Source organism: Lotus japonicus, chromosome 6 (genome assembly GCF_012489685.1).
Source record: "Lotus japonicus ecotype B-129 chromosome 6, LjGifu_v1.2".
Classification (NCBI taxonomy): domain Eukaryota; kingdom Viridiplantae; phylum Streptophyta; class Magnoliopsida; order Fabales; family Fabaceae; genus Lotus; species Lotus japonicus.
In genome coordinates, this window is record NC_080046.1 from 63,681,051 (window position 1) to 63,694,770 (window position 13,720).

At 36.9% G+C, this 13,720-nt stretch overlaps 3 protein-coding genes across 3 annotated transcripts; 2 read left to right on the top strand and 1 right to left on the bottom strand.

Moving 5' to 3' along the window:
* The first annotated feature begins 574 nt into the window (after window positions 1-574).
* Window positions 575-4,334, top strand: LOC130726271 (target of rapamycin complex subunit LST8). The gene is made up of 11 exons (XM_057577518.1): window positions 575-746; window positions 834-989; window positions 1,223-1,324; window positions 1,406-1,518; window positions 1,617-1,686; window positions 2,212-2,289; window positions 2,687-2,803; window positions 2,891-2,985; window positions 3,286-3,365; window positions 3,471-3,530; window positions 4,010-4,334. Exons 2-11 carry the CDS (start codon window positions 882-884, stop codon window positions 4,135-4,137), a joined length of 951 nt encoding a protein of 316 aa, XP_057433501.1. The 5' UTR covers window positions 575-746; window positions 834-881; the 3' UTR covers window positions 4,138-4,334.
* A 112-nt stretch (window positions 4,335-4,446) lies between these two features.
* Window positions 4,447-5,260, bottom strand: LOC130726275 (uncharacterized). The gene has a single exon (XM_057577521.1). The coding sequence runs from the start codon at window positions 5,065-5,067 to the stop codon at window positions 4,606-4,608; it is 462 nt and encodes a 153-aa protein (XP_057433504.1). The 5' UTR covers window positions 5,068-5,260; the 3' UTR covers window positions 4,447-4,605.
* Window positions 5,261-9,166: 3,906 nt separating this feature from the next.
* Window positions 9,167-13,050, top strand: LOC130726266 (uncharacterized). Its single transcript, XM_057577512.1, has 5 exons — window positions 9,167-9,829; window positions 11,062-12,158; window positions 12,251-12,418; window positions 12,504-12,683; window positions 12,823-13,050. The coding sequence occupies exons 1-5, from the start codon at window positions 9,208-9,210 to the stop codon at window positions 12,835-12,837; spliced, it is 2,082 nt and encodes a 693-aa protein (XP_057433495.1). The 5' UTR covers window positions 9,167-9,207; the 3' UTR covers window positions 12,838-13,050.
* The last annotated feature ends 670 nt before the right edge of the window (window positions 13,051-13,720 follow it).

A 13,720-nucleotide genomic window follows, 5' to 3' on the forward strand; every position in this document is an offset into this window, starting at 1 on the left:
TGCTAAAACTTGCCATGATAAGATTAAAAGACAACTAAATTTACAAATAAGTAAATTTTTTCTAACTTTTTCCATCACATTAACCATATGAAATACGTCTCTCCCTTCATTTCCTAGCTCTATCCTATGAGTACAATATTTTTTTTGTAGAAATCAAGAACGTAAGTAAATTTACCTAATTTATCAACTTATCATAGATATAACCATAAAGGATTAGTAAAGTAGACTATAATAGAGTCTCATATCCAACACGTTATAAGTTCGAATGCACACTTATTTCTTTGAGGTGAGGTAATTATAAGTCTTTTGTTTGTGGTAATAAATGAGTTCGACAATTTTCTCTACCTTAGATGAGAGCATCAACTCCTCACCCTAAATTTACTTTCTAAAAAGGAAAAAAAGAAAACTCACAATAGATTTTTCAAACTCATTCCTCAAGTATTATCCACTGTAACAAAAAAAAAAACTCATTCCTCAAAGGTTGGACTTTGATTTGGATATGGGCAAGTATGTGAAGGCCCAAACACAGAGGGTAAAACCGTCAAAATAGCTTGTCAAATGAGTCACTCCCAGGTGGAAACTGGAAACGGCGCGTTTTAGATGCTGGGAAAGGAAAACGCGACGAGAGACATGAAATCAATCGTGAGTTGACGACAACTGCCTCCTAGCACCGTCGTCATCGGCGGAAGAAACACCAGGAAACGGCGATCCCCGGCGGTTACTCTCACCGCGCCATCGTTAATCAGGTTACTTTCATTCCCTTGTAACAATCAGTCCACTTATTTCAACTCAGATTCAATCGATTCTGATAAACCCAATCATGGCAATGACAGATAAATGTGGATTGATAGAACACGAAGAAGAAGAAGAAGCAAAGAGTTATGAGCCAGCCAACGGTGATTCTCGCCACCGCCAGTTATGATCACACCATTCGATTTTGGGAGGCCAAGAGTGGCCGCTGCTACCGCACCATCCAATACCCTGATTCAGTTTGATTCTCATTCCTACCTTTTTCTTGTTATTTCTATTTATTTTGCTTTCAAATTTCAGGTGTTGTGTTTCCAATTTGCTGAATTTCTCTACTATGCCCATATGTTTTAGTCTTAGAGTTATTGCTATTGTTAGATGGATGGTTGTTGCTACTAGTTTTTTTTTTCAAGGAGAATGGATTTGTATTGTTTTCATAGCGCGGTACTAATTTTACCGTATCGAATTTGTGTAGCAAGTAAACCGGTTGGAGATAACCCCGGATAAACGCTACCTGGCTGCAGCTGGTAATCCTCACATACGGTTGTTTGATATTAACTCAAGTAGTCCTCAGCCGGTATGTGTTTTCAACTGATACACTTAAAAATGGTCATTTTTGTTCTGGTTCTGTGTATTTATTTTCATGGTTGTGTGGCAGGTAATGAGCTATGATTCACATACCAGTAATGTGATGGCAGTTGGGTTTCAATGTGATGGTAACTGGATGTATTCTGGTTCAGAGGATGGCACGGTTAAGATCTGGGATTTGAGGTGAAGCAGACATCATGTCATCTGATAGTTTTATAGAATGACTTTGTGCTCTTAAATTTGGTCTAATAGGCCTTTCTTACTTGATGACAAAAATGCAGGGCGCCAGGTTGTCAAAGGGAATATGAAAGTCGCGCAGCAGTTAACACTGTTGTGCTACACCCAAATCAGGTCACGTTTCTTCTCCATTCCTTGGTGCCTTTACAATTTTTCCCTGGCTTATGATCGCATTACTCATTAAAATGGTATTAAAAGTTAGCAAAGATAACAAGTAATAAAATAATGCATGAATCACCAGTGACTAGCACTGAAGTGGACTTAGAGCATGTTTACTTTTAGCTTTTTAAAATTTTAATTAAATTAACTAGTTGTTTCTATCAATGGCGTAGTGCGATCCATATAGCTGACCGCACTTAGTGGGATAAGGTTGTTGTTGTTGTTTTTTAACTACTTGTTGTTCTTGTGAGGTTCATTTGACTGTTGGTTTATTGGTTAATGTTTAGATCTGGATTCTGACATACCTCAATTTTAAGAGCATGTTTCTGATTTTTGCATTTCAATTGAAGCATGTACCCTTGATACTCTTTCTTCATTCGCTATGGTTCCTTAGCTTCTGCAATATACAAGTACATCAGATTTCTGTTCTTTTAGGTTCTTGCTTTGTGATTCTCACTCATTATGTATGTGATCCAACAGACTGAACTCATATCGGGTGATCAAAATGGCAATATTCGTGTGTGGGATTTGACAGCAAATTCCTGCAGTTGTGAGTTGGTATGAGTTTGTACTTATTACCCTTGTATATTTTGTATATGGGTATCAATGTAGAGTCAAAATACTAAATGTTTTCTGTCCAAAGAATAAATAAATCCAAGATAATATTTCAAAAGAATGAAATGTTTAAATTATAAGTTTTAAGTTGTAGCTCTCAAGGCATATTTCTTGCAAACACATGCTGCTTTCTTTTTTACCTCCCACATGTACTCGTAGACTCAATTATCATACTCCCCCCACATGTTGTTTTCTTTTACCTATGCCCTTTGGAGAAATGGCATCTCCCAAATCCCTTATGCTTAGGTTGATCAGTTCTTCTCACAATGTCCTTTCTATTCTCTAAGCCTCCTAAAAAAATATGGATGAAACATTTTTTCAATTTGTGGAAGAAATATAGGTGCCAGAGGTGGATACAGCTGTACGCTCTTTAACAGTAATGTGGGATGGGAGCTTGGTAGTTGCAGCAAATAATAATGGGACATGTTATGTGTGGCGCCTGTTGCGAGGAACTCAGGTTGTGCCTTCACAAAAAATCTAACAATGATGTTATCCTCATGTCAAACTTTACTTATTTGTCCTTGTGGAGGATCTTTTTGTGCAGACAATGACAAACTTTGAGCCGCTTCACAAACTGCAAGCACACAACAGCTACATCCTCAAATGTCTTTTATCACCTGAATTCTGTGAACCCCACAGGTAATAAATATTAGGCTCATGTTTTGTTAGCAAAACAGAAATCTCAACCAAAAGTGAAAATTTAACTACTGAATTTGTATTGTTTGAAAAGAAAAATATCACCAAAGTGTTGAAATTTCATTAAAACAAAATTGATGAATACATAGTGATTCTAATGTGCTGAATGTTTCTAGAACAATTCACTTAGCTTCATTTTCACCATGCATTAAGCAAGCTTGATAATATCAATCTCTCTAGCTACTGATTGACCTCGTAGCTTCAGTAAGATGTTAATAGTTCTTTTTTGTGATATTCTTAAAGGTATTTGGCAACTGCATCTGCTGATCATACTGTCAAGATATGGAATGTTGATGGTTTTACATTAGACAAGACTTTGATAGGTAATTCATGAAGTCATGTGATAATCTAGTGCTTTCTCACGCCCCAACACTTTCCCGAAAACTGGTACTTCATTTCCCTTTAACGAGGTTTGCTGTGTTTCCCAGGTCACCAACGCTGGGTATGGGACTGTGTCTTCTCAGTGGACGGTGCCTACCTTATTACAGGTACGAGCTTGATAATTTTTTAATATCTGTTTTGCTTATTTGCATTCAGCAACCAGATATATAAATAAGTGTTTAGATTTTAACACTGATGAATTTAATATGCTTTCATTCTGTGATATTAGTGGGAAATCATTAGAATATTTAAGCTTTCTAGGTAATAGTTATGGTTGTCAAATTGAAGTACAAAAACAAAACATCTAATGGACATTGTAAAAGTTGAAACATTGGTGGTGACTGTACATTTGATTGACCTCCCTAAACTGTTGCTGGGTTAACCATTTTTGTCATTGTTGTTATTTAATGAGTTGTGATTGAAAATGTGTAGCTTTTTGCCTTATGTGTTCCTATGTTTCCCCCATCTCCCGTAAAATACTCCTTGCATTATCAATTGTGTATTCGTGCAGACTAGATTAACTGTTCTTGGAAATCAATTATTGCTTCATGTATTCTTTTAAAGCCAATGCATCTTGCCATTGCAGCTTCCTCTGATACAACTGCTAGGCTTTGGTCTATGTCAACTGGTGAAGATATTAAGGTTTACCAAGGGCATCATAAAGCTACAACTTGTTGTGCCCTACACGATGGGGCTGAACCAGCTAGTTCCTGACCTAATCATCACAGATTTATTTTCTCGATCAGACTTGTGTTGTAAATAATCTACCTGTTTAGTGTGAAGTTAATTGTAGTTCTTTGACCGTGTACACATTTAAGCTCTGTTTGTAAGACTTTATTTGAGTTTAATTTATAGCATAATTGCTATGCAAACATAAGTTTCATAAGCTGATCAGATTAGTTGACTTTGCACGTTTGGTTGTGTCATTGCAAGTAACTTTCTCGTAATTGTAATTTTCTCCTTTTCTTTGATTAACACAACCCATAAAGAAGAGCACAAAATAACAAAAAAAAAGGGAAAACGTGATCATTCAATAGCTAGCATACATTAACTAGTGGTTTAACGATTGACACACAAGAAGTTCTAACTTGTCTCTCAATGGTGTAGGATGTAGATTGCATTTATTCTTAGGCACGCTGTCATATATTTTCTTAATTTGCTCAGCATCTCTATAGAATTGAGTTAATCAGAATGTTCACTTTTGGTAGCTTCTTTCTCTTTCTTCTTCTCATGCTTCTCAGCCTTATGGTGATGAGGCTCGGTGAAATCTGATATATCCATGTGCACACCAGGATCATTGGCCTGGTAGCTACCACCAAGCATGATTGAGTTGTTCACAGCTTGAAAGTTGCTGTTAATGTAAGTGCTCAATGTCTCTGCCTCATCATGGGAAGAAGATTTACCTGATTTCTCATCCAATTCGCTTCGCAGAGTAGCTCCATTGTTGGTTCCTGTGAGCGTGATGATCCTCACATGATCATGTTCATCCTCATTCTCCAAATGGTGTGTGGATCCTGATTTGTGAAAATCTGTAACACGGTGAGTGATGGCAGACACCATCTCCCTAATTTCTCTGTCCAAATGCTTGTGCTTCTCCCCTTCACCAGAGGGAGATGGACTTGACTTGGTTGATTCTGAAGGCATGTTAATTTGTGAGGTGATGAATATTATTGAATGAAAATTGTGTATGGTATTTGGGTGTGACTTTAATTTAATATGAATATGGGTGTATTTATAGGAGCTGTAGTTAAATTGTGTGGGAATAAAGTGGATGGAATGACTTGAATTGCAATTAGAGGATCTTGCAATTTCTTTCTAATCAGCCTGAAAAAAGCTAAAGAAGGATTGGGATGGGGATTGCTTGACAATGGGTTAACTTGTTATTCTTGTGCTACTTTTATGTTTCTCTTTAAATAGGTGAAAATGGGTAAGAGACCCTTTTCAATATTTAGAGAGGAAATACACAATATTTCACTTGATATTCTCATATGATATTAGAGGATTTTAAGTCCTATTACTATCATGTTTATTTATAATAATGACGATCTCGGGTTCAATCATCGGACCATGCCCTATGGGGAGGGGTGAAAACCTTAACTGTGATTAAATCATGTTTCAGAACAGTGAGCATTCGAAAGGTGATCGTGTACTGGATAGTTTATAAAAATAAAATAAAATAAAATAAAATAGATAAAAGTGATAATATACTTGAGAGTTGAGAAAATGAACTATCATGGTCATCTATGAAGTTTACTATGTATAATCCAGATTATCTAAAATAAAATACTCCCAAAATGATAAAATATCTGTTTCAGATTCTAACAATATGAATTACGTCAGTGTCAGTATCAGTATCTTTCCCTTTTTAATGAAAACCAGGAAAGAAAAACAGGCAACGAGAAAGAAAGCAATAAATGAATTGAATTGAGAGTAGAGGTAAGGTTTGGGAAATAAAAACAAGTCAACAAACTACTACTAGTATCTATAAACTGGAAAACCGGCTGGCAAACTAACCTCATACCACTTTCAAACAACGGTGGCGCCGCTGTATCTCCCAAACTGCGCCCAACACTACTATTTACCACCTTCACTTCACCCTCATCCCTTCATTTGCTTTTGCTATATATTCAATCAAAACAAATACCCTTCACTTCATAGTTCATACACACACACACAGACACACTCAAATCAAATACCTACCTTCACTTGCATTCAAGAGAGATGATACTGGTGGCCATCGTAGCTGAGGTGCTGGAAGAGTACACGGCGTTGCTGTCGAGGGTGGTGGAGCAGGTGTTCCGCTCCGCCCCTGTCCCTCGACGAGTTCGTTTCCTCATCCTCCACACCCTTCCCTATGCTTCTTCTCACCCTCACACCATTCAACCCGCTCCCTCCGTCCATTAATTCCTTTCAAGGTTTTATTTTTGTACTGAGTGAGACATGTTTCCACCTTCAAACTTGTATTATAATTTTACTTTCTTCGATTTTGCTTCTCGATCAGAAACATTGCAATAAAATTTCTTCTGCTTTTAATTCTCTGTTTATTTATTTTTAACTGTGAAATCTGTGCTTTCTGCTTTCTAATGAAAGACGATCGAGTTCATGGATGTTGAAGAGTGTCGAAACTTCTTGTGCTTATCTCTTCGTTACAGTAATACTAGTAATAACAATTATTTTAAGGAATGGATTAAATTGAACTGTTGGTTCAGATCAATAATTAATTTCATGATTAAATAATGTGAGTGCGCTGAGGTAACTTATATGCGCTGGTCCAATCAATGTTTAGCTAAAGAACTAAACTTGTTCAAGTGTCTTACTATGGAAATTGGCAACTACTACTAGTTTCTTCACTTCAGAAAGACACAGATAGATACTACATTAGTACATTTTCTTGGCAAAGCTAAATTGCTGCTGCTGGTGGTATAGACTAGTAATGCGATGTGAATTCACAACCCTTTACTGTCTAGTGGGTTGATTACTTGATTAAATGGGTTCATGCACAGTGTCCTCAATCATGCCTGCATAATGACAAATCAATTGAATCCCAGGGTAACAGTGCTATGCAAATGTGGCACTGTTCACGAAAGTTCCTTGGAAGAAAATATATAATTGGTGCCTACGATTAATGTGGTATGCAGAAAATATATGTAAACAAATAGTAATAACCATTATGAGGTGTTTTATTAGAGATGCATTGACAGAGTCACGATTCTTAAACGAATTTATCATCCCTCGTCATATTCTTGGAAAAGAAATAAAATATATTTTATCAATCAAATATTATTAGACTAAATAATATGATGATACCATATTACCATTCACTTAAAAAATACTATGATAATAACATACTGAATAACATTGCAAACAATATTTAATATGACGGACGGTGGGTGACGGTGTTATGTTCAACTTCATGAAAAATGCTGTATTATGTTTTCAGTCCCGGTGAAATTAACCAATTTTGGTTTTAGACCATGCATTTCAAAACACCTCATTTTGATCATGGAAATAAGGTTACTTTAGATTTGGCTTCAACATATAATTTCATAATCCATAATCAAGTCAAGTCTATGGATTGATATAGCAAATGATGTTTGGAAATATCTTGAAGATCATTCTTCACAAGCAAATGTGCTCAAAACCTTTGAGATTCAAGAATATTTATACAAGTTTTATCAAAGAGGCTTAAGTGTCATATAATATATGTCACCTAATTAAAGAGCGTGCCGGACGATCTGAAGAATTTTAGGCATATATAAAATAGGGTTAAAAACTAAAACCGTCCCTGAACTTTGAGCGAGTTTTGAAAACCGTCCCTCGCCGGAAAATTATCTGAAAACCATCCTCAGACTTTCAAAAACAAATTGGACCCGTCCCTCCGACCACCATAGCTCCGGCAAGCTGCTTATGTGGCATTCCACGTCAGTTAATGAGCCTATGTGTAATTTTTTTATTATTTAAAATAAAAAAAATAATTAGAAATTAATCTAATTAAAAAATTCCTATTTAAAACTACTTATTTCCTATTCATTTAAAAAATTAAAATTTCGAAATTAAAAATTAAATCTTTTTTTATGATTTCTTCTTCATCTTCTTCCTCAGCTCTCTCTCTCTCTCCCTCTTCCTTCTTCTTCCTTCTTCCTCACCACCATCCTAATCTCTCTTTTTCCCGGCCACCACCGTACCACCACACCACTTCTTCTTCTTCTTCTTCTACTTCTTGCTGCTCTCCTCACCCCCTTTTCATTCCCTTCCATAAAAAAAACCCTAAATCCCATTTCATCTCCTGAATCAAACCTTAAATCCCTTCCCAAATAAATCGAACCCTAAATCCTTTCCCAAACGGCCAGATCTAAACGATTAAACTTTGATTTTCCATTTGCATGTTGTTGTTGTTGTTGTGTTAGTTTCTTCTTCTTCTCTTTTTTTTTCTGGTTTGCTTGACAGATCTGTGGGGTTGGGTTTGAGTTTCCTGGTGGTGGGGGTTGTTCGATGGGGGTGAGGGTGGTTGGAGTAAGGGTGGTCGGTTTCTGCTCTGGTGGTGGGTATGGGTTTCTGGGTTGGTGAGGATGGGGGTGGTGGGTGGGTGTGGTGGGTATGGGTTTCTGGGTAGGTGAGGTTGGGGGTGGTGGGTTTGTGCCGTGGTGGTGGGTGGGCGTGGTGGTGCGTGAGGTTGGGGTGGTGGCAGTGGTTTCTTGTTCTCTTCCCTCTCCAACCCCACCCCAGAATCTGATGCAGTGTTTTCCTTCTCTGTTTTACTCTGTTTCAAGAGCAATGTTCAATGCAGAATGTTATGGAACCTTGCAAGATTTCTGGGTTCAAAGGGGGTTTAGGGTTAATTTGGGGATTTAGGGTTAATTTAGGATAATTGGGTTAAATAAGATATTTAGGAATTTTTTTAATTTTAAATAATAAAAAAATTACACGTAGGCTCATTAATTGACGTGGACAGCCACGTAAGCACGTTGGCCGGACCTATGGTGGCCGGAGGGACGGGTCTAAATTGTTTTCAATAGTCTAAGGATGGTTTTCAGATAATTTTCCGGCGAGGGACGGTTTTCAAAACTCGCTCAAAGTTCAGGGACGATTATAGTTTTTAACCCTATAAAATATTACCCATCACATAAAAAACTTATGATTCATTCACACTCTACTTATTTTTCTATTTTATTTTCACGTAGTTCCATTTTTTCCCAATCACATTATTAATATAATAATATTAATCTCTTACAGTATTTCTATAATTTATTTTCTTATTTTTGTCTAAACTTTGATGTCCCGGATATGGAGTGTAAAAAATGCCCAAGTGGTGATTTGTTGAAGATAAAAAGCCGCGAAGAAAGCAGGAAAATTATTACCAGTGAGTTTCCAAGTCTTCATTCGAGGCTGTTTCGTTGCGTTTTCCAAACGAAGAAGATGATGAATCAGAGCAAGCAAGTAGCCTCGTTGACCACCTCTCGTTTGTCACCGCTTGCAGAACCCTTCACCCTCAACCGCTCTCCCTATCAACAACAACCACCCACTTCGTATTCATCATCTCCTCTCGATGACCCTTTCAGCTCCTTGCTTGATTCTTTCCTAGAATGTAACATGGGTTCAATCTCAAAGTCTCACTCTGTGGGTGACTCTGGGTTTCGCCAGGAAACTGTCATACCAACTTTGCCCCTTGAAATTGCCGAGGAGAAATCAATTTTTGAGCAACACCCATCTCTGGAATTGCCAAGTTATGGTGAGTTTAATGGGCCACTGTTTGATGTTTCGTTACCCGCTAACTCACCGTCAGTTACTGGCTTAGGCTATGGGATACAACTACAAGGAGTGGATTTTCATCAGGGTTTGTTTGGTAAAGGAAATGATGATGCTGGCACTTCAGTTGCTGATAGTGATGCGGGCAAGTTTCAGAAAGGTAATTTTTGTTGATGTTATGGTATGGAAAATTTATTCTGCAATTTTAATTTGACAGAGTTATTGGGGTGTATCTTTGTTATTTTGATGGAGGCATTGTTAGGTTTTGCTTGTTTGATGTTCATGCCCTTTAGACTAGCTCTGCCTGAAAATAGAGAAGAAAATTTCTGAGAGGATTTTGAAATTTTTATTGTTGTTGAGAATTTTAAGTAACTTCAGCACTAACTGCATGATATGTTTAAGGAAACAAGAACTTCCCTTTTAACCGGTAACGGCACTAACGTTCGCAAAATATAGACTTAAATCACAAAATCTTAAGGTTTTGCGATTCTGCAAAACTATTCTGAGTTAAACCGCAAGCAGAATCACATTCTGGTGTGATCGGCAATTCTAGTCGTGGAATCTTGTCTGTGCGCATGACTTGACAAATCACGGGGGTTCAGGGTTGGATTCAGATGAAAAACCTGAAATCAACCCCAAACTTACCAATTTCAACCCTATTTTTTAGGGTTTAACTTTTTTTTTATAGTTCAAGATAGATTTTTGAAAATTATTTTAAGAAAATGGAGTTGTTAACAAGAGTTGTGTCATGCCTTATCTGAGTGTTAGCCAAGTGTCTAAGCCACCTGATGAGAAGTGTGCCACACACGTCATACGAGCGTCGTACTAGTTTCAATGTCGGAAAAATGTTAGACACTGACACCACAAGAAGTGTCAGTGCTTCATAGATGTGATAATTTAGCCATGATGGCACAAAGATGAGACAATGTGGTTTTCTCCCCTGCATATGATGGCTCTGAATTTTGAAACTTTAGAGAAGTTAATGTGGTTTTCTCCTTAAGCCCTTGTGCATCACTGCATAAGATTTTATTATATTGAAAAAAGTTAACAATTTACTTGACTATTTGTTGTCATCGACATCTACGAATGTAAATAAACATGACTCTTTTAGTGTACATGGTTCTATATTCACGTATGCCGGTGTCTATACTGTGGTAAATTGGTACATGTTTAGATGTATCGTGTGAAGAAATTTACAATGATTGAATTTGATATCTGAAGAGATGGAAATGTTCTAGTTATAGCTAAATCCTTGTCTTGGCTGTTCCAATTATTCTCCCCATATATAGTATTATTGGTTTTATGATAAGTTTTAATTTCATGCTTCACATAAATTTTATTTAAAATAAAAAATGAGACAAATAATTAAGAATTATGGAATAATATGTACAGGTAAGCATGCCGTTGATGAGTTAACTCCCTCTCTAACAATGTCGGAAGGCATTTTGGAAAAAAACACCGGTATAATTGTGGCAAATGACATTCTATCAAATTCTGAAGGCATAGTACACACTGCTGATGAATATAGCTCCTTTCTTATCTCCAATTGTAAGGTTGCCCCACTCAAGTTATCAACAACTGATATGTCCTCCACTAAAAGCACCCCTCAAAATCATTTCTCCCCTATTTTGGATGACAATGACCCTGATGTGGATTCTCCTTGTTGGAAGGGAACCGCTGCTTTTAGCCTACCTCCATCAGAAATTTCAGGGTCTTTACAAATTCAACACATTAAGAAGGAAGCAGAAAAACATAACATTTTAAATCCTCTGGCTCCACAGTTCTTTCCGGGTATTGGATACATCAAGGATGATTTTGTGCCTTACAACTCCAGTGCACATGTAGCTACTAATTTCTTTTCAGGAGAGGACATATTCATGGAAAGTATCATGGTAGAATCCCCGGTGGAGTTGAATAAGAAAATCGAGCTTCAGAATTCCAGTAACATTTGTGGAAGAGAAAAGGCATTGAATGTGCTTAATGATCCAAAAAGAAACTTGGTGGATTCTGTGCTAATGACTCAATCTTCTTCCAAGGAAGAATGCTTGACTTCAAAAGGAAAACATGGAACAGTTGTTGATGTTGATGACTTTGTAAAGGGAAATAAAAATTCCAAGGCTAGTAGGTCAATGGGTGGGGTTTTCCCTGCTGAGGGCCATTCCCCAACTTTACCAGCATCTTCATCTAAAGTTAACATTGTTACTGATCTATTTAAAACATTTGAGGGTGTTTCAAAGTCTTTAATTGAATCTCAAAAACCTGATATTAAGATAATACTCCGTGCTATGCATGTTCTTTCGGAATTGCTTGTACATGTGGATGGAACAGAATCATATGATGAACATGATCCTGACGTGATTATGATCCCTCAAATAATCAATAATCTGAATGGTTTTAGCACAAAAAAATGTGGCCAAAGAATTTCAACCCTTGATTCAACTCCTGCAGATAGTACTTTTTGTCCTGATAGGTTATTAGAGCTTCCCAAGGTATGTATGTATGTATTTCTAAACATTTTGTTTTCTTCATCTGCTCAATGTTTGTTGTTCTTCAAACTGAGATGTGCATGTCTAAATTCAAGGAACTGGAAATGAAAAGTATAGAGGCCCTTGTTGTTCCAAGCCAGCTTTATCTGCAAAATGATTATACAGGAAAAAATACAGTTTCTAAAGTGATAGGTCAGAGTGGACAAAGTTCTTTTGCATCAAGAAGTGATGAAGGCACCAAGAAAGCTGATGAAATGGCTCAGGTACCCACATGGAAGTGATGGTATCTAGATTCCAGTTAGGTATTATGTTTCATGAAATCTAAAATAAGTTCTTGAATCCTTATAGTTACAGGTCATTCGGAGAAGTCTTGGGAGAAGTCTGGATATAGACAAACAAATGCACCCAGAAGCATTATTGTTTTGGAATTTATGGCTTGATTCTGAAGCAGAACGCTGTTATAGGAAATATAAAACTTATAATTGCCTTATGGAAGCTGGGGTGGAGGTAGATTGCAAAAATGTCGCGGTATTTCCCTCTACCTAAAAATCTTGTAGCAAAATTCTCTTTGTTTATTAGAATTGATGCTAGTAGCATATCAAAAAACTGCTTCTGTAACATGCATACTAATATGGGTAATGCATCAATTATGTGTTTATGTTTTCAGGAATTGTGGAGGTGACAGTACCTTGTAGATTTTTTAAGAGACACGACTAGTGGCTGTAATTAGACATTAGAGATATCTTACATATTCATCAACTGATTCTGGGATGAATTCTACTTGTACAAATGTAATTGATTCATGTGAATGCAATGGTTCTGGACTGCTATGAAGAGGAAAACAAAATATGTAATTGTTGATGTTGTGCTAACTAAAGACTAAAGAGTTCTATCATCCCACTGAATCTTTTTTGGTGGTTAGTTTTGAATTTTGCAGAAGTTTGCAAAACCAAGTCTAACTGCATTCAAATACTAACCATTGTTGTATATAGATCTTTTATTTGTGTTTTGATATAATTATGTTTATGAACGCATTTTGTTGATATTCTTTAGTGCCATTCGCGTGTTGGGAATTGCTTATTTCTTTTGATTGATCTCTTTGTGATTTGAGCCTAACAGTGATTGAGAACTTGATCAGACATTAGAACAACTTAGAAGTTAGAATAGAAACGTGTCTTTTGCTAATTAGCAACATGCAAACCAACTGTTACAAATGCTAAACATTTAAGCATAATTTGGTAAGGAGAATCAGAAGCACGAAACCTTGTTAGTGAACGGTTAAGGATCATAATCACTCATCAGTAGAGGCCTAGTCATCAATTGAAAGTCAAATTCGCTTCTTTTTTTTTTATACATTGGAAAAGTAAAAGACAAAAGAACAGAAACTAAGGAATGCCTAGGACATCTTTCAGGATGATAACTTGGAGCTTGGATCAGGCGAGTTCACCATAGTGAAACCCAGGGCTTGATCATGCCAGCTCGCCTTAGCCATCCAGTCAGCTGTTGTGTTCACTTCCCGCGGCACCCAGCTAAGAACCTGCCACAGGAGCTGTATCAGAGCTTTA

Excerpts from the sequence above, each read along its gene's own strand:
- LOC130726275 (XM_057577521.1), bottom strand. The coding sequence starts at position 5,067 with ATGCCTTCAGAATCAACCAAGTCAAGTCCATCTCCCTCTGGTGAAGGG.
- LOC130726271 (XM_057577518.1), top strand. The coding sequence starts at position 882 with ATGAGCCAGCCAACGGTGATTCTCGCCACCGCCAGTTATGATCACACC. Across the intron at positions 990-1,222 it reads CCATCCAATACCCTGATTCA|CAAGTAAACCGGTTGGAGAT; the intron begins GTTTGATTCTCA and ends GAATTTGTGTAG. Across the intron at positions 2,290-2,686 it reads ATTCCTGCAGTTGTGAGTTG|GTGCCAGAGGTGGATACAGC; the intron begins GTATGAGTTTGT and ends GAAGAAATATAG.
- LOC130726266 (XM_057577512.1), top strand. The coding sequence starts at position 9,208 with ATGGAGTGTAAAAAATGCCCAAGTGGTGATTTGTTGAAGATAAAAAGC. Across the intron at positions 9,830-11,061 it reads TGCGGGCAAGTTTCAGAAAG|GTAAGCATGCCGTTGATGAG; the intron begins GTAATTTTTGTT and ends TAATATGTACAG. Across the intron at positions 12,159-12,250 it reads GGTTATTAGAGCTTCCCAAG|GAACTGGAAATGAAAAGTAT; the intron begins GTATGTATGTAT and ends TCTAAATTCAAG.